Source organism: Otolemur garnettii, unplaced genomic scaffold (assembly GCF_000181295.1).
Source record: "Otolemur garnettii isolate 467f Iridium unplaced genomic scaffold, OtoGar3 scaffold00113, whole genome shotgun sequence".
Classification (NCBI taxonomy): domain Eukaryota; kingdom Metazoa; phylum Chordata; class Mammalia; order Primates; family Galagidae; genus Otolemur; species Otolemur garnettii.
In genome coordinates, this window is record NW_003852508.1 from 3,214,706 (window position 1) to 3,235,063 (window position 20,358).

The window sequence follows — 20,358 nt, forward strand, 5'->3', positions numbered from 1 at the left end:
AAACCTGCCACCTTAGGTGTATGTAGCTGGCGCTTTAGCCACTTGAGCCACAGGTGCTGAGCTGGCAGAAATTCTTACATACTATTTTTTTTACTCATATATTTCCAATACCTGGCAAAATGCCTAGCACTTAATAGGAACTTAGTGAATATTTGATAAGTGAATAAGTTAAATATTAGACTATTCATTATAATATTTAAATACCTTTCGTTAATTCCTCAAACCTTTACACTTAAATTTTTCTTCTTTAATCTATGTAATTTTGTCAAGCTATTTAATTTAAGTTTTGAGAAGAATTGTATATTTTGTGGATTTTTCCCAACTGCTTTTGTAAATTTTATGTTTTTTTTCAGGGAAAGACATCAGAGAAGCTTTCTGAAAATAGTAAAATATTGATCTCTATGGCCAAGGAGAACATACCACCAAACAGTCAACAGACCATGGGTTCCTTAGGTGGGTCATTAGGTATATCTTAAACTGGATTAAGATATTAAGATATCCTTAGCAGGTTACTGTGAAAGAGGTTTCTCTTGTCAAAAAATTCCAAAAGATTTCTTTGGAATCCTAGTAGCTTCCTAGAATCTTATGTATCAATATGGTCTACATATGAACCATAACTCATACTGAGAACTTAGAACTCATTTTGTGTGGTGCTGTTTCAGTTATGATTTATGGAATTCAGAGCAGGTATAATGTAACTAAAAATTGAAAACATTGAATGGAATTTGTATGTGGGAGAGAGGAAATAGAATAGTTATTCTATAGGAATGGTGGGCTTACTTTTGTTTAAAAATGTAGGAAATATACTTAAAGGCTACAAAATGCTATTTGAGAAAAGACTATTTTAATTATTGATGACCATACTGGAATTATAAAGAAGTTAATAATGGATCCATATTGATTCTTTGTGGTTTGGTATAAAAATATTTAGAAACATTTCACCACATTTTGTTGGTCCTGTTCATGGGTATACATTTTTTAAAAGAAAATGTATGAGTATTTTTAACGTGCATTGTGAATTATTGATGATGACTGAAACTTTTTCACAAAAAAGAAAGACAAAATAATAGTTCATTTGTTTAAAGCATTGTTCTCATATGGATGGTTTTTCCTGGCTGTAGGTATACTCCTCAATTATTATTAGCTCCTTTGTCTTTGTTCGACACTGTATACAGAGGGATGCTGGGCATAAGATCAAATAGCGAGTTCTGTGTGTCTCTAGTACAGCAATTTTCAACTGGTGTGCCACAGCACACTGTTGTGCCGTGAGAGGATCTTAGGTGTGCTGCGAACATTTTAAAAGATCATTAATTAAATTATTTTAGAAAGAAGTTTAAAGCGCGGTAAGTATATTCTTTCTTTTTACTCTTTTTTGAGCAAAGTAATTTAAGTGTCCTGCAGAAGTTTAACTATAGGTTCAATTGTGCCATGAGATAGAAAGGTTGAAAAAAACTGCTCTAGTAGAAAAACAGCTTGAAATGAATGTCCTACTTTTACTATCAGATATATAGATAACTTTCAATTTTGATTCTTTGACAAATTACTAGTTGATATACAACTTTAATGAATTAAAGTATTATATTTTTGGTAAAGTTCTTTATCTGTAAGACTCTCAAATTTCTTTTTTCCTTTTTAAAATTTTATTTGCCAGTCTTGTCTGTATCATGCCAATTTTTATATTGGTATAAGTGCTGCCAAAGTGAGTGCTCTCTGTTTCTTTTTCTTTTCTTTCTTTTTTGCAGTTTTTGGCCGGGGCTGGGTTTGAACTGGCCACCTCCAGCATATGGGGCTGGTGCCCTACTCCTTTGAGCCATAGGTGCTGCCCACTCTCTGTTTCTTTATCTATAAAATTTAGTTGGATTGCTGTATTTTGCTGTATATAATGTGCATTGTTTTACCCAAATATTTGAGGGAAAAATGAGGTTGTGCATTCCATATGGGTAGTATGACTCTGGAGTAGGTAAGCCCTGCAGGCCTCCCAGGGCTGCCATGCCCTACCTCTTGGGCTCGCTGGGCACATAGGGTTCCAGGCCAGGAGCATCTGTGATCCAGTGGGAGTAGGCTGGAGTGGCCTCCACCAAGCGCTGTGAAAAGGGAGTGGGGGGCAATGGTGGGGCTGGCAAAGCGGATGATAGCCCTGCAGGGTGAGGGCTGAAGCCCTAGGCCTGGCCATGCAGAGGGTACTGGGAGCCTTTCTCAGGCCTTAGAGACCTACTTTGGCTGCTCATGGACTGAGTGGCCTCAGAAGTTCTTGCCCTGATGGCCGCATACATGGCCATCTCGGCTGCAGCAGCACTGAAGTGGCAAGAAGGGCTCCTTGGAAAGAGGGAAGGGACAGCCTTCAAAGAGCAGGCAATCGTGGGAAGGCAGTGAGATCTGCATATTTATTTACAAGGAGAGCATTAGCTCTCTCCAGATACATCTTTTCTGGCCAAGGGTCGCCACTTTCTCTAGGGCATTTTCAGGCTGTTCTCAAACTCCTGAGCTCAAATAATCCTCTCACCTTGGCCTCCCAGAGTGCTAGGATTATAGGTGTGAACCATGGCACCTGGCCCAAAATACAAATAATATACAGATTATATTTCTGTATATTAGCAATGAATAATCTGATAATGAAATAAAGTAAATAATCCCATTCATATAACCAACTAACAGAGTAAAATACTTAAAGAATAATTGAACAAAAAATGCAAGACTTACACATAGAAAACTCCAAAATATGGCTGACGGCATAAATGTCTAAATAAATTCTATGTTTGTGGCTTAGAAGTCTCTCAACACTTTGTCAAAGCAAAGAAAAGATGTGCATACCATATTGGAAGCTGTGTGATGACAAGGCAGTCAATGTGGAGCTTACCCTTTGTACACAGGAAGAAGGCAGTTTAATTCTCAGCGTTTCTGATGTTTTAAATTTGTGTATATTAAATAATTGTTTTACTAATTTTTAATGACCTTTTTTAATGTTTTGAGAAAATTTTGTGAAGGTCATAGAACAATTGTAGTCAAACCCCAACTACAGGTTGGGTTTTAAAGACAGGTCTCACTCTGTTGCCCAGGCACAATCCTAGCTCCTTAAACTCCTGGGCTCAAGTGATCTTTCTGCCTCAGCCTGATGAGTAAGTAGCTGGGACTACAGGTATATGCTACCACACCTGGCTAATTTTTTCAGTTTTTTGTAGAGAAGAGGTCTTGCTATGTCACCCCGGTCTCAAATTCTTGCGCTCAGGTGATCCTCCTGCCTTGGCCTCCAAAGTGCTGGGATGATAGGCGTGAGCAGTGGCTTCTGCACCCTATGGATTTTTAAGATTGCTTTGCTGTATTTGCTTGCATGGTCATTTTTATGGTCCTGCGGTACAATGCAAAGTGAGATGTACTGTGCATACATCATGTTTAAATGGGGCTTATTCCAGGAATGCAAGATTCATTTAATATTTGAAAATCAATAGTATAATTTACCATATTAATAAAGGTAAGAAATATATGATTATTGATAAATGTAGAAAAAGCATTTGAAATTAATACCATCATGATAAAAATTAAATAGAAGCCAATTTCTTTAATCTGATAAAGTATAGCTATAAAATATGATACATCTGGGTGGTGCCTGTGGCTCAGTGAGTAGGGCATCGACCCCATATACCGAGGGTGGTAGGTTCAAACCCAGCCCCAGTCAGACTGCAACAAAAAAATAGCTGGGCATTGTGGTGGGTGCCTGTAGTGCCGGCTACTCGGGAGGCTGAGGCAAGAGAATCACCTAAGCCCAAGAACTAGAGCTTGCTGCGAGCTATGACGCCATGGCAGTCTACCAAGAGTGACAAAGTGAGACTCTCTCTAAAAAGAAAAAAAATGCTACATCTAACATCATACTTAATGGTGAAATATGGATTGATTGCTTCTTCCTTGAATTCAGGAACAACACAGAATTGTCTTGTATCATTACTTTTTAAAATATTGTACTGGAAGAAGAAATCACAATAAGTCAAGAAAAAAAGATATAAAATTTGGAAAGGAAGAATAAAACTCATTATTCAAAGATTACATGATTATTTAAGTAGAAAATCTCAGAGAATCTACAGACTATTAGAATTAGTAATCAGTTTCACAAGGTTACCTTAATTGATACAGGGATACACAAATCAATTTTATTTCTATATAATGGCAATGAATGACTGGAAAATGAAATTATTATCTAAAAAAATGCATTTAGAAGGCATGGTGCCCGTAGCTCTCTGAGTAGGGTGCTAACCACATTGAAGCTGGCAGGTTTGAGCCCGGCCCAGGCCTGCTAAACAACAATGACAACTGCAACCGAAAAATAATCAGGCACTGTGGCGGGTGTCTATAGTCCCAGCTACTTGGGAGGGTGAGGCATGAGAATCACTTAAGCCCAAGAGTTTGAGGTTGCCGTGAGCTGTGATGCCATAGCACTCTACTGAGGGCGACATACTAAGACTCTGTCTCAAAAAAAAAAAAAAGAAAAAATACATTTACAAGCATATTGGAAATATTCAATACTTAGGAATAAATCTAGCAAAATATGTGCAAGACTTGTACAAACTTTGCTGAGGGCATTTAAGGAAGCCCAAATAAAAGGAAAGAGGTACCATTTTCATGGGTTGTTATGATTCAGTATTATTAAGATGTCAGTTTCCCTTAAGTTATTGGTAGAGTCAATGTAGTACCAGCAGGCTTCTTGATAAGTTGATGTATAAGGAAGTACAAACCTGTAGAGCAGGGGTCCTCAAACTTTTTAAACAGGGGACCAGTTCACTGTCCCTCAGACTGTTGGAGGGCCGGACTGCGGGCCCCAGGATGAGTCGGCTGCTAAGCAAGACAGGCAGCGGTGGCAAAAACACCCAGCGGGCCGGATAAATGTCCTAGGCAGGCCGCGTTGGCCTGTGGGCCGTACGTTGAGAGCGCCTGCTATAGGGCAACAGTAATCCTGTAGAAAAAGTTAGAGGATTTAAAATATTGCATATCAGGATATATGATTTAAGATAGTTTTGGCATAAGGTTAAGTGTTACAGACTATTGGAACAGAATAGAGGGCACAGGAACAGACCCAACTCATATACTGTTATCTGATTTATGGCATAGGTGTTTTTATAATTCAGTGGATTAATTAGGTAGCCGCTGTACCAAAAATGAATAAATAAACCTTGGATCTTGGCCTACATACGACATTAATTTAAGAGGGGTCATTGAACTAAATGTGAATCTAATACTATAAAGTTCTTAGATAAAATATAGGAGAATGTCTTTAAGGCTTTGCTGGGGTGGAGGTGGGGTTTGTTGGGGGAGGTATTAATGCTTCATATTTAGGACTGGAAAAGTATTAACCATGAAGTAGTAGTTTGATAAAAGGGACTTCATTGAAATGAAGAACTTTTCATCAGAAGACATAATTAAAATGGTGAACAGGCAGGTGCAGGGCAGGAAAATATATTTGCAGTTCATATATCTATAGGATATGTGTATATATCTATACATATCTAAATAATATAAAAACATACGTGTAATATATATCCTTTCTATATATCTATATAGTCTACAAGTCAATAGGAAAAAGACAATTCAATTTAAAAGATGGGCAAAGGACTTGGATAGGTATTTCACAAAAGAAGAAATCCAAATGCAGAAAGCAGATTAATTAGAAGGCACATTAGATTGTATTCTTTGAAATATTTTATTTAAGCCACAACTGCTATAGAAAACAAATACTCCTAGTAGTTGTAATTCTGAAGTATAATGCTAATTGTCTTAGGGCCATTGATGTTGTACATGATGATGTGACATCACTTCATATGACCCTAACATGACACTAATGCTTTACTTGCCACTACAACCATCAGAGGACAGCAGCTCACTAAGTGAGTCTCACCATATTTCTAAGCTCATTAAGTCAGTTGAGATGCCATTGTTAATGCGTAGTTAAAAATGAGTAGTATATTTAGATTGTTCTATACAGTTCTTAGTTTTATTTCTGTAACCTACCTCTAATGCCATACCAGGTGATAAAGAATAAGAATTTAAAAATTAGTGTTTTCTGTTGACTAAACATTAAGTTAATAAAATTATAAATAATTTGGAAGGCATTATATATTGTTACTTATCTGCTAAGATAATTATTATAGTACTATTTCAATCAGTAGTATAAAGGAAATATTCTTGGTAAATAAAAATTGAACTTAATGTAAGCAATAATTTATAAATGAACCTGAATCATGGTTTTCTTTCCATTCTTACATATAAAACCCATCAAGTAGAATTTTGAAACCATAAGTCACTAAAAAATGAACAAAAAAGTAGTAAAAGCCACCATAAACACATGACTTTTTAGAAAGTAAATTGCTTGTTTGTGACACGGGAAGCTGTGCCAACTCGGCAGTCTCATCCTTTCAGTATTGTTGTCTTGTTCTCCTTGACACAATATAATATCCATTGTGACCGTATGTGAAAGAGATATGTAACTTTGGTTACCAGTTATGAATGCTGTACTCTTTATGCAGTCAGAGTGCTGAAAGCACAAATGAAATCTTAGGAATAGTGTGTTCTTTCCTACCCAGTCTTATTCCTTTCTCTTCTTGTGCGTTCATTCACATTCATTCACACATTTTTTTTTTTTTTTTTTTTTTTTTGAGACAGAGCCTCAAGCTGTCCCCCTGGCTAGAGTGCCATGGCATTACAGCTCACAGCAACCTCCAACTCCTGGGGTCAAGCGAGTCTCCTGCCTCCGCCTCCCAAGTAGCTGGGGCCACAGGCACCCGCCACAACGCCCGGCTATTTTTTGGTTGCAGCCGTCATTGTTGTTTGGCGGGTCCGGGCTGGGGATTCGAACCCGCCACCTTAGGTGTACGTGGCTGGCGCCTTAGCCGGTTGAGCTATAGGCGCTGAGCCATTCACACATTTTATTTGATGAACATTTCCATGGCTAAAAGTTGAGTGCTTCGCGTTATAGAATTGAATAAAGTGTGGTCTTAATGATAGTTTTATAGTTTAATTTCATATGTGATACTTAATTGCAAACATGAGAATCCAAACTGTTTCTCTCCTTAGGCTTAAATTCTGTACCTTTAAAAATGACATTTAGATTGCTTTGTGAGGAAAGTTTCTTTCAAGGATGATTTAAAATTTCAAGCATATGGAATGCTTTAGATTCTTTTGGAAGAGAGTTGGGAGCATGTCTAAGAGGTGGCCCTAAGGTGTCCCCTATCATCAAGTACTTAAATATGCCATAGGAGTTTATCAGGAGAATTCCATAGTGTTTACAGTGGAATTTAGTATTTTGTAAAAATCCTGAAGACAGCATATACTTGGTTGGTATTTTTAATCCAGTCAGCCAACCTGTGTCTCTTCAGTATGGAATTCAAGCTGTCGCATTTATTGAGAGGATCGATAGGTAGGATAGAGTTTGGTTTTTTTGTCCTGTGGGCTCTGTTGCCTTGTTTTATCATGTGGCCCATTGTGGTAGGTAGGCTTTGTCCTTTAGCTTCCAGGTGTCTATTTTGCTGGGAGACCATTGAGTTGGTCTGTGTATATTACAGGTCTGAGGACTTCCTGAAGAGCAGGTCTTATAATGGCACATTCCCTTGGTGTTTGCTTATCAGTAAAAGATTTGATTTCTCCACTAAATATGAAATGTCTTTTGCAAGACATAGAATCCTAGGCTGGCACTTACTTTGTTTAAGAAGATTGAAGGTAGTGGGGCAGCGCCTGTGGATCAAGCAGTAGGGTGCAAGCCCCATATACCAGGGGGTGGTAGATTTAATCTGACAATCAACACAGAATACTGGAGACTTCTGGTTACCAAAATGTGTAGTGATTTCCCCCCACTGAGCAGTCCTTCAGTGGATTCTTCAGCAGAGTATCCTATTATCAATCCAATTCTGGTGCTGTTTTCTTGGAGAGTGTCACATCCCACAGGCTGAGGGCTCAGTTCCACAAGGTTGCCCCTACTTCAGATGCCAATTGCCACTGAAACTTCTGACCAAATGGGTACAAATCAGGGCTCTTACAACCCTCACCTTGGGGTTGATTAGTTTGTTATGAGAGCTCATAGAACTCTAGGGGGAGACACTAACATACACGTGCCAGTTTATTATAAAGGATATTATAAAGGATACAGATGAACAAGCAGATGAAGAGTTGGATTGGGCAGGTCATGAGGGAGGGGCATGGAGCTTCCTAGCCTCCTCTGGGCCTGCCACTCTGCTGGTGACTTCTTGTGCTGAGCAAGTCAGAAGCTCATACTGTTTTCATAGACCTGGATTTCTATTAAAATCAGTAGAGATCCATTCATGTTCATTCTGCTTTGGACATTTGCCCCTGAAATATTTCAGTGATGTAATAATGCAGTGAATATGACACAGTTATGTTAAGTTCTTATCATTGAGCTGCATTGTGAGGAATAAGGGACAAAAATAGTGATTTTCATGGTAGTTTATAAACTGCAGTCAGTTATTTCATTTTTTAGTCCTTTTAATTGAATCTTGAAGGAAAATTTTTATTTTGTTTATAATAGTTTCTTTATACTATAGTGTTTTGTATGTATAGTGGGCTAAAAAGGGGGAGGACAGGAGCTTCAGAAATCTGAATACTCACTGATGTCTGTGTTTCCTGATATAGTATTTTACTGTTAAATATTTGACAGGTGTACCATTTTATTTTTAACACTTTTATTGAGATATAATTTGTGTATCATAAAATGTACCTATTTAAAGTATATAATTCAGTGGTTTTAGTATATTTAAAAGTTTCACAATTATTTATCCTAAAATGTAAGTTGAGTTTTGTATTTTTTTATAAGGAAACACTACTCAAAATTGAAAATTATCTTTAAAAATTCACGTCCATTTACACAGTTTCTCTTTAGGATGATAACGAAATTAAGGAAATGGATATTGGTGATGGTTGTACAACTTTTGAATATACTTAATGTCACTGAATTGCATGCTTACAAATGGCTAAAATGATATATTTTATATTATGTATACTTTGCTACAGTAGAAAGTTAAAATCTGTTACAACTTTAAGCTTGATAAAAAAATTAACACTTATTCATATTAAATTTTTTTGGAAATTTCATCCTGTGCAATTCATAGCCCTAATAATTTTTTTCTTAGAAACATGTTATAGTGAAGATATTCTTGTATGCTAAAAAATTATGTTAATTTTCTCAGACTGAACAAAAAAAGAAAAAACATTTCCCAGATTGAAAATGACATACTAAAATTGTTGCAGGTATTTATTTCTGTAGATATTAGAGTAAAATTAAGTGTAGAATATAATAAGCTTTTCTTTGCTTTAATTGTGCTGTTCTTGAAAAAGTAGGATACCAGTTAGTGCAGAACCATTTATCTTAATAGTGGAAAAGGTAAACATAATGTACACAGATAAATGCATATATAATAATAAATATAAAAGTTCCTATAGATGAATAAAGAAAAATTTATTGTCAGAAAAAATAATAAAAGTACCTGTAGATGAATAAAGAAAATCTATTGTCAGAAAAAACAATAATATTGGCTGTTCTGGGCACGAGAACAGCTTAGTAGGATTCATTGAAGAGAATACTTTAGCTATGTGAATACATTACCCATTGCGACATAAGGTATTCTGATCCTAGTCTCACAAATCAACATAAGTGTGTTTCTTCTTTGTTTCAAGAGGTAGAACTTCTTGAAATTTGTTTGAAAATGAACTTTATTAAGAAGTTATTTTCGTTGTAGGAATTGATTATGGCTTAAGTTTACCACTTGGGGAAGACTATGAACGGAAGAAACACAAACTTAAAGAGGAATTACGGCAAGATTACAGACGTTATCTTACTCAGGTAATGCCTTCTATTAATGAGTTAGCTCTTATTTCAGAATTCATCTCCTGAATTTGTTTTCATGAGATATTAGTAATATGGGTTAATTCTTAGTTTTTCAGTGATACCTAGCAGTAGTAGAGTCAAAGTTATATGATATTAACAGAGTAAAAAGTGGTGCTGGGAAATGGTGCTGGGGAACATCTCAGACTCTTGACTTTTGGAGTAGGGCAGTGGTTTTAATTTTAAATGATATTGTAAATTCTGGTTGTTCGTATTTTTGTTAAAGTTGTCATGGTTTAAAGTAGACCAATTTCAATTCCTACTCTTACAACCCCCAACCATGTATGAAAATGATGTATGGAGCATTAGTTGCTAATTATTTTCCTATGGACTAAACTTAATAAAGTTTTATTTAACATATTTATTTAAACACCACAGGCCTTGTTTTATGACATAAAGTTTTATAATACTTAGCAGAACCCTTATTTTAAGTATATTTTGTAAGCTTATATAATGGCTATAGATTTATTATAAGTTTTAAAATGTAATTTACTTTTTAGGTTTTAAAATTCTTTTAAACAATCATGTTTCTAGTCATTCCAGAATATTCTTTTATTTTTCAGTGCTTTGTAATGTTTGTTCCAAATATACGAATGGTTTCTTACTTACTCTGATTTGCACATGAAGAGAATCAACTTTAACTGAGTATATTTTATCTATGGTTTGTTTCCCTTAACTTTAGGGCATTACACAAGCAAAAAGAAAGGTAGGATTGCCTGCAAAATGTCTCCTTTTGCTTTTTGTTTTGTTTTGCATTCAGGTCTAGTAGCTTGCAATCGTTTGCATTTATGAGACTCAAATCAATTAGAAAAGTAGCCTCATTTGTGATTTTGAGATGTTTGAATGGTACCGTTTTGTTTTTAGCAAGATAGATGTCAACACATTATAATTTTCCATTAATATAATTATTACTTTTGTTTCCTGCTTTACATTTGTTTTTGTTGCTTTCTTATGCATCCTTTATAAATATCCTGCAGCTATTTTAAACCCGTTTGTTTTCAGCATGCTAGTTTTTATTCCTCAAATTACACTAATCACAGTAAGATTAATAAAATAGAATATCATGATATTTGAAGATGTTTTAACTATGTGTTGTCAGGATTTGGATTATGCAATATTTTTACACCAGAAATTTTGGATTACATTTGTAGATTTATATTGGAAAACAGGGAGAAATTGTCTTTATAGTTTTATAAAAGTGTTTTAAAAAAGAATCGCACATGTTCATTCAGCATTCAAGTAATATTTTTTAAACACTTATGAAGATGCCTCATGTGGATCCTGTCTTCAGGGGACTTATAATCTAATTGTAGAGGTAACATTCACACCATTCAGAAAGTGTTAACTACAACAAGAAGGCTATAATGATCAGGAAAGGCCTCATAATGGAAGTCATTATTTTGTAAAGCATTATAGGATAGGTAAAATTTGGATAATCTTGAGGAAGAATCAAGAGAAAGCTTTTCAGATGGAGAATATAGAATGAAGGAGGACTTGAAGGGTAGACTTTAGCTTTCTATCAGTCAGTCGTTTTACCAGGCTAATTGAGACAATACGATTCTTTTTGAGAGTAGTAAGAAATAGAAGGGAAATAGTAGATAGGATAGTATCAGATTAGAAGGCAATAGATTTGAAACTTGTTATATGTGATATAGAGGTGAAAAACTGTACTTCCTTTATGTAGCCCACAAAGAAAGAGCATGGTTAACTGTTTTAGGATGTTAGTTCTGCACGTAGAGACTCAAATCTTAAATTACTGCTGTAGCTTCTTACTTGTTCTCCTTGCATCGTTTCTTAGTCTGTTCTCTATGCTGCTTTCCAGAATGATCTTGTCTCTAACAGATTTAAATACATCAGTAACTTCTCACTGCTTTCAGGGTAAAAATTCACCTTCTTCAGCATGTCACATGTCTTTCCTGTCCCAGCCTGACTCCCTGGACTTATGCCTCATTATCTTGCCCATCCTTATCAGCTCCTTATTGGGCAGGGTTTTCCTCTGGTATCGAACGTCTACCATTGTATTCATAAATATAAGCTGGAAAAAAAGAATGGTGATGAGGGCATAAGAAGAAATTGCCTTTATGAAATGAATGTAAGAGATCAGGGTATAAATCTTTAAATTCAAGGGAGTTTTTTGGTATTGGATTATCAAGAGTATAGTTGTGGTAGAGGAGTGATGTTTCCTTAAAATGAAAGAGACAATTTTTGGTTGATATCTGAAAAGGTGGGAGTGGAAAGGAAAATAGGGAAAATAATGAAAACTACATAGGATATGGGGGTAGTGGCTGCAGCTTTTTGGATCCCTTCTCACTTCTTCTGGATCTCTTGTGGCTTCCTAACTTTTGGCTTGCATGGATATTTAAATTTAAAAAAACCTCTTAATTTTGTCAAGAAGGGCTATTAAAATAAACAACTATCATCTCTTTCCTAGTTTTTAGAATAAAAGATACCTGACCATCTAAATGTAGAGAAGACATGATCTTAGGAGAAATGTTTTTAAATTGCATTAGTAAATTAATGTTTCCAGCCCAGATTTGTCTGTCTGAACCTCAGACTTTTTCCTGGCTGCCTACTTGACATTTTCCCTTAGAAATCTAACTGATATCTTATATAGAACATGTCCAAAACAGAACTCCTGATTTCCATTCTTCTGATCCTCATCTCTAGAAGCCTGCACTATCTATAGCCTGGGTTTTTAAAAAAATGTTTATTTACTTATTTATTTATTTATTTTGCAGTTTTTGGCTGGGGCTGGGTTTGAACCCACCACCTCCGGCATATGGTGCCAGTGCTCCACTCCCTTGAGCCACAGGTGGCGCCCTTTTTATTTATTTTTTTAAGACAAAAATCTCGCTGCTGCCCAGGCTAGAGTGCAGTGGTGTGATCACAGCTCACAGTAACCTCAAACTCCTGGGCTCAGGCCATCCTCTTCCCTCAGCTTCTTGAGTAGCTGAGACTACAGGTGCCCCTGTCTGGCTATTTTTTCTATTTTTTAAAGAAGAAGTCTCACTCTTACTCTGCCTAGTTTTGAACTGCTGGCTTTGAGCAACCCTCCCACCTTTATCTCCAGAGTGCTAGGATTATAGGTGTGAGCCACTGCACCCAGCCTGTAGCTGGTTTTTTTTTTTTTTTTTTTTCCTATTTTTTGTCACAGCTGTTGGGAGTAGGGAATTGTCCAATAAAGCAATGAGGATGTTTTATCTGTCTACCCAAGGTTGGAAATCTGTGTTTTTTTCAAACATTTGTAACTTTACAAAATGATTAGGTTCATAATGTTTTTTAGTATATAGGCAGTACACTGACTCAGGGCTCTAATTATGTGGATTTATTTCCTTTGTCAAATAAGTTTAGAGTCCTATACAACCAACTTTCAAATTAGCTTTTGTACACAACTTATTTTAAACTCAGGTTTAATGAAACTTTATTAATCACTTTTGCTAATCACTCTGTTTGCATAGTAGTTTGAATATAATGCTCTTATAGCACCTGGTACATAGTATTGTAGTTATTTGTTAAAATGTGTGTTTCTTCAACTGAATCATAAACCTCTTGAATATAGGAAAGGTATACTTATCTTTGCCTTTCTACCACCTAAAATAGTATTAGAAAATATTAGATGGTTGATAATTGCTTTTTCAATGAATAAATAAAAGGCAGAGAGCTAGAGGTTAACCAATACTGATTGATTTGATTCTTATAACCTAGTGATGTAGTTGGCATTACCTCTGTTTCACAGATAAGAAACTGAGTCAGAGAAGTGAAGTACTTAACTCCAGATTATTTGACTGCTAAGTATAAAAGTTAAGGATTTTTTTTTTACTGGTCTTTTGTATTTGCTTCATAGTGCTCTGACACATTTTACATTTTTTGTCCTCCTGGATCCTTATGCCAGCTTTGGTAGGTAGGCAGAAAGTCTGTCAGAGAAGTTAACTGACTTGCTCACTGTTACACAACTTTTCAGTTGTTGTGGCTAGTCATAAATCCTAGGTCTTTTGACCACTAGTCTGATATATTGTATTACTTAAATGCTTAATGAACAAGAAGGCACACATAAACTTTGTTCATAATTCTATCTATTGGCATTCCAGTAGATACTCACTTATATAATTGCAGGAAAAATTGAAAAAAATAAAAAGCACCATTATTGTTCCATGCATAAGGAGATTTGTGAGGAAGTTTAAATTTGCCTTAGGAATAAAAGAACAGTAGAGGACTAAGAATGTGTATAAGGACTTAGTCCTTACTAATATGTGCTTAGAAGAGGAATATAAATTCTGAAAGTTTTCTTGTTTCCATGCTTCTAATCATCTTGAATCAGTAGGTATTTATGTGTATTGCAAATGAAAATTAAGGCCTGATTCTCCTTCTCAGGGAATTGTTGATTAGAAAAAAATTACCTTTTTTTCCCGGTTGCTTTTGGTGTGGTCTCTGTAGATTTGTAGTTTCAACCTTAATTCTTTTGCTCTACATAATGCAATACTAATTTAGAATATAAAGACATTTATGAAATGTTTTATAAAAGCAATTAGGTAATTTTTTTTTAATGTGTATATATACAGAAAAATTATCTATCCACGGGTGAACCAGATCCATCTACTCTGGGAGTGTCTCTTCCTATTGGTGAGAGGTTATCTGCCAAGGTACGTAGATAGGAGTAGTTATTGTGAGTAGCAGTTTTCCAAGGTATCAAAATCATGAAAGAACATACTGACTTTACATCTTTTATATTAACTTGGATGGAGGTGGAACACATTCTTCTTTGTAAAGCATCACAAGAATGGAGAAGCAAGAATCCAGTGTACTCAATTATAATATGAAAGCAGCAGATGAGCTAATGGGGGGGGTCTGGTAAGGAGATGAGGAAGTGGGCAGAGGAGAGGAGGGTGAGAGATGGGGGGGGTCACGATGTGTGGCCTACCTCTTGGGGGCAATACACAATTATAAAAGGGACTTTAATAATTGAAATAAGTATAACCTAATTCTTTGTACCCTCAATGAATCCCAAATAATAAAAAAAAGTAAATAGAATATTACATCATTTTTCTGTACTTGCATATGTTTATTTTTCAAAAATCTATGGAGTTCCTTGTTGAGATACATAAAGAAATTTTTAAGTATTATATTTGTTACCATGTAGTGAGATATATTTCTTTAATATTTGATTCTTTTACTGTATTTAGTTATACTTAATCGAATATTCAAAATTCCTTTTGTCTGCATTGGTTTTTGAGTAACAAAGTTCATGCCATGTGACATAGGTATCTGTGGAATGAATGGAACTGAGAGTATAGAGACCTTTTATGTGGGGTCAGGGTAGGGGCTCTTTGAATAAGTGTCTTTGTTATTGCACTAATACATGTCCATACTCTTTAGAGGTGGTTGTGATAAATCACCTATCCTATCCCTGAGAAGGAAAAAAGGAAGGTAACCCCATCATATCTGCTTGTGACCGACTTCCTGGCAAACACATTCATTGTATTTACTAGTGGGAGAGATTTATTTATGAATGCTTTTGGCTGGATGTACCTGGTTTAACTAGGATTGCTGTTGGTTATTAAACCTGGAGTTTCTATAGGGCATGGTTCTTCGGAAAATACCACCTATGCTCTATAACTACTGGAGTACAAAATGGAGGTGTTTTATAAAGAAACAGCTCCCTTCTTTTAGTGATCTCCTGTATTAATGGACCAAAACCATGTAGCCATGCTTATTTTCACGGAGACCTCAAGAGCTCCACTGGACTTGGAGCTCCTCTTCCTATTTCTCCTGTGTCTTAGAATGACTTCTATCTTTGAAATTATTAGGAAAGCTTGATTCTGGGTAAGAGCTCTGATTTGTATGATTTTGATTTGACATTCACATTTGACTTTAAAGTGCTTTTTCCTGAAGTTGAAGTTAACATTTCTTTTGATTTCTATTTTAAGGAAAGGTTGAAACTTGAACGCAACAAAGAATACAATCAGTTTCTCAGGGGTAAGGAGGAATCCAGTGAAAAGTTCAGACAGGTAGAAAAGAGTAATGAGGTAGGTTTTGCTTTAAAAGGCTGAATATTTTGTATTTTAAAAGTGTTTTATATTTTAGACATTTCTCTTGTTTTTTATGAAAACATTTGTAAATTAAAGCCAAAATTATGTCAAACACGGGATATTTAAATATTTAGTTTTGGAAATTGTTTTGTTTTGTGTGGAAGAACTTACCCTACCTTTAAAAATTTAATGTCATTGGGGAAATATAAATTTAGAGATCAGTTTTATTAAATGATTTTTGTTTATTTTTAAAAGTTTTGGTATTGATAATTTCTAGCTACATATTTTTTTCCAAATTTAAAGGTAGTTAATATTTTTAGGGTCAAAACATTTACTACTTTCTATATTCTTTGTGTTGACAGAGTATTTAATTTGAAATATTTTGAAGTAATATTTAACTGCCAAAGTATATCTAATATCTCATTGGATAGGAATTGGTATTTAGTTTATCCTTTCTTTTTACAGTCACTTATTGGCCAGGTGCGGTGGCTCACACCTGTAATCTCAGCACTTGGGAAGCTGAGGCAAGTGGATTGCCGAGGCTCATAAGTTTGAAACCAACCTGAGCAAGAGCGAGACCCCCATCTCTGAAAAATAGCTGGGCACTGTGGTGGGCACCTGTAGTCCCAGCTACGTGGGATGCAGGAGAATCACTTGAACCCAAGAGTTTAAGTTTGCTGGGAGCTAAGATGCCTTGGCACTCTACCAAGGGTGACCAAGGGAGACTCTCAGAAAAAAAAAATGTATATATAGTCACTTATCCGTATTACTGTTGCCTGTCTGTTGGTATTTAATAAGTTGTATTGAAAGATAAAATATTCTTCAGTTTTTTTTTCTTAAGATATTTTTTATGGGTGATTAAATGTCAGACTGATTTGGGGGTTTAATTACCATTTATGTGATGTTATCATTAAGATCTGTTCTTTTTTCTTTTTTAATTGAACAGCCAAAGAGTCAAAGAAATAAAAAACTTGTAAGTCAAGTTAAGTCTGATTTATCTTCACAAATACAATCATCTCGTGAAAATTCTGAGGATCCTAGGAGAGGTGTCTTAACTCCTTCAGAGGCATACGAAGAGCTTTTGAACCAAAGGCGACTAGAGGAGGATAGATATCGACAACTCGATGATGAAATTGAATTAAGGAATAGAAGAATTATTAAAAAAGCTAATGAAGAAGCAAGCATTTCCAACACAAAGCATCAAAGGTTTGCAAGCAGGACTGGCATTCCAGGTAGAAGATTTCACAGATTTAATGAGGATTGTGTTTCTGATAGACAATATTATAGACCAGACCAAGATCCTGAAGTAAGTGAAGAAATGGATGAGAGATTTAGATTTGAAAGTGATTTTGATAGAAGACTTTTGAGAGTGTACACAAATGACAGGTATTTACAATTTCATTTTTACTTTCTTATTAATATTGCTGCTGTTACTTTTTTGTCATTATATTAGGGAGCAACAGTTTCATTTGATTTACCCTATCTTGTTGATTCTAAGATGCATCATTATTTTATGTGCTATTGAGAGAAAACAAGAAAACACTCAAGGTGGGGGCTCTGTTATAAAGCTGGAAAACTGAATGGCTCCACTTTTATTTATGGACAGAAAGGAAACTTCCACAACCCAAACTTGACACTAGTAGAGGGAGTTAAAAAAAAAAAATCCTTCCCTGGCAATTTGAAGTGGAAACCAGTACTGATTCAGGTTCAAGGTGTGAATTTGTGCTGCCTATAGTGTTCAAAATTACCTCAAGGCGAGGATTCAAAGCTGTCTTGATTCATGGTGCCGCTAGATGACTGACAGGGAAAAATGACTCTTAACTTGCAATTTCTTGACTTAAAGCCAGGTCAGTGGCCGTCCTGGTTTCAGATGTTTAAATGTGGGGGAAAAAGATACTTTAATACAGATGAAATATGGTTTTTAATGGGTGTGATGGCTCATACCTGTAATCCTAGCATTCTGGGAGGCCAAGATGAGGATTGGCCAGGAGTTTGAGACCAGTCTGGACAACATAGTGAGACCTTGTGTCTACAACAAAAACAAAAAAAGAAATATAGTTTATTCCTGTAGTCATAATTTTGGGATCAGATTTTCTGATGCTTTTCAGTTTCTTTGCATGATTGTTTATGTGACACTATTTGTAATTTCTTAACTGCTGCAACGAGGTTTTATCTTGTTAAGTCCTGGTTAACACTTGAAATTTGCTATACAGGTTGTCCCAAAGGTTGCTGCTCATAACGTTGCCATACATAGGGAAAATAGGAAAATGTAGCTAAATGTACATTTTTTTTTAATATAATACTTTTTCTTTTTTTTATTGTTGGGTATTCATTGGGGGTATAAGAAGTGTCACCACACACTGAGACCCCACCCCCCTCCCTCCTTCCTTCTCTCTGCTCTCCCCTTTCCCTACCCCTCACTGTGTCATTAATTGTCCTCATATCAAAATTGAATACATTGGATTCATGGTTCTCCATTCTTGTGATGCTTTACTAAGAATAATGTGTTCCACTTCCATCCAGGTTAATACAAATGGTATAAAGTCTCCATTTTTTAAATGGCTGAATACTATTCCATGGTATACATGTACCATAGCTTCTTAATCCATTCCTGGGTTGGGGGGCATTTAGGCTGTTTCCATATTTTGACGACTGTAAATTGAGCTGCAATGAACAATCTAGGGCAAGTGTCCTTAATGCTAAAAGGTATTCCTCTGGATAGATGCCCAGTAATGGAATTGCAGGATCAAATAGGAGTTCTAGCTTGAGTTCTTTGAGGTTTCTCCTTCCAAAAAGGTTGTATTAGTGTGCAGTCCCACCAGCAGTGTAAAAGTGTTCCTTTCTCTCCACATCCATGCCACCATCTGCAGTTCTGTGATTTTGTGATGTGGGCCATTCTCGCTGGGGTTAGATGATATCTCAGTGTAGTTTTGATTTGCATTTCTCTGATAATTAAGGATGATGAGCATTTTTTCGTATGTTTGCTAGCCATTTGTCTGTCTTCTTTAGAAGACAATCCAGGATGCTGGATTGTTCTAATTAGAAAAGGATGCTGGTTCTGTTCATTTCTCTTGCCCATTGATAGATGAGATTGTTGGCTTTTTTCATGTGGCTTAATTTGAGTTCTCTATAGATCCTAGTTATCAAGCTTTTGTCTGATTCAAAACATGCAAATATCCTTTCCCATTGTGTAGGTTGTCCATTTGCTTTGGTTGTTGACTCCTTAGCTGTACAGAAGCTTTTCAGTTTAAGTCCCATTTGTTTTTATTGATGTTGCAATTGCCATGGCAATCTTCTTCATAAAGTCTTTCCCCAGGCTGGTATCTTCCAATGTTTTCCTGTGCTTTCTTTGAGGATTTTTATTGTTTCATGCCTTAAATTTAAGTCCTTTATCCATCTCGAATCAATTTTTGTGAGTGGAGAGAGGTGCAGGTCCAGTTTCAGTTTTTTGCATGTGGGTATCCAGTTCTTCCAGCACCATTTATTGAATAGGCAGTCTTTCCCCCATTGTATGTTTTTGTTTGGTTTATTGAAGATTAGGTAGTTGTGAGTTGTTAGTTTCATTTCTTGGTTTTCTATTTGATTCCAAATGTCTATGTCTCTATTTTTATGCCAGTACCATGCTGTCTTGACCACTATGGCCTTGTAGTATAGCCTAAAATCTGGTATGCTGATGCCCCCAGCTTTCCATACAAAACACGGTTTTCTTCTAGTATGGGGTTTCTTCTGGTTCCATACAAAATACAGAATCCTTTTTTCCAAGTCTTGAAAGTACGATGTTGGTATTTTAATAGGGATAGTGTTGAGTGGGTGGATTGCTTTGGGAAGTATAGACATTTTAATAATGTTGATTCTTCCCAGCCATGAGCATGGTGTGTTCTTCCATTGGTTAATATCCTTTGCTATTTCTTTTCTTAGAGTTTCATAATTTTCTTTACAGAGGTCCTTCACCTCTTTTGTTAGGTATATTCCTAGGTATTTCATTTTCTTTGAAACTATGCTGAAGGGAGTTGTGTCCTTAATTAGCCTCTCATCTTGGCTGTTATTGGAGTATACAAAGTCTACTGATTGTGGACATTGATTTAATATCTTGAGACATTATTATGTTTTTTAATGACTTCCAGGAGGCTTGTGGTTGAGTCATTGGGGTTCTCTAAGTATAAGATCGTATCATCAGCAAAGTGGGAGAGTTTGACTTCCTGTACTCTCATTTGGATGCCCTTTATTTCCTTGTCTTGCCTAATTATATTGGCTAGACCTTCCAGCACTATGTTGAATTGTAATGGCAACAGAAGACAGCCTTGTCTGGTTCCAGTTCTAAATGGAAAAGCTTTCAGTTTAACTCCATTCAGTTAGATATTAGCTGTGGGTTTGTCAAAGATAGCTTGAATCAGTTTAAGAAATGTGCCACCCATGCCTATACTCTTCAGTGTTCTAATTAGAAAAGGATGCTGGATT

General features: G+C 35.8%; 1 protein-coding gene across 2 annotated transcripts in view; it reads left to right on the plus strand.

Annotated features, from left to right (window-relative positions):
* Positions 1-357: 357 nt before the first annotated feature.
* Positions 358-20,358, plus strand: part of CSPP1 (centrosome and spindle pole associated protein 1) — a 130,241-nt gene continuing 110,240 nt past the window's right edge. For both annotated transcript variants that reach the window (XM_023517544.1, XM_023517545.1), the window contains exons 1-6: positions 358-453; positions 9,729-9,832; positions 10,557-10,580; positions 14,434-14,514; positions 15,799-15,897; positions 16,847-17,286. In XM_023517544.1, the coding sequence (XP_023373312.1) occupies positions 402-453; positions 9,729-9,832; positions 10,557-10,580; positions 14,434-14,514; positions 15,799-15,897; positions 16,847-17,286 (800 nt within the window). In that variant the 5' untranslated portion in view covers positions 358-401. The remainder of the gene's footprint in view (positions 454-9,728; positions 9,833-10,556; positions 10,581-14,433; positions 14,515-15,798; positions 15,898-16,846; positions 17,287-20,358) is intronic.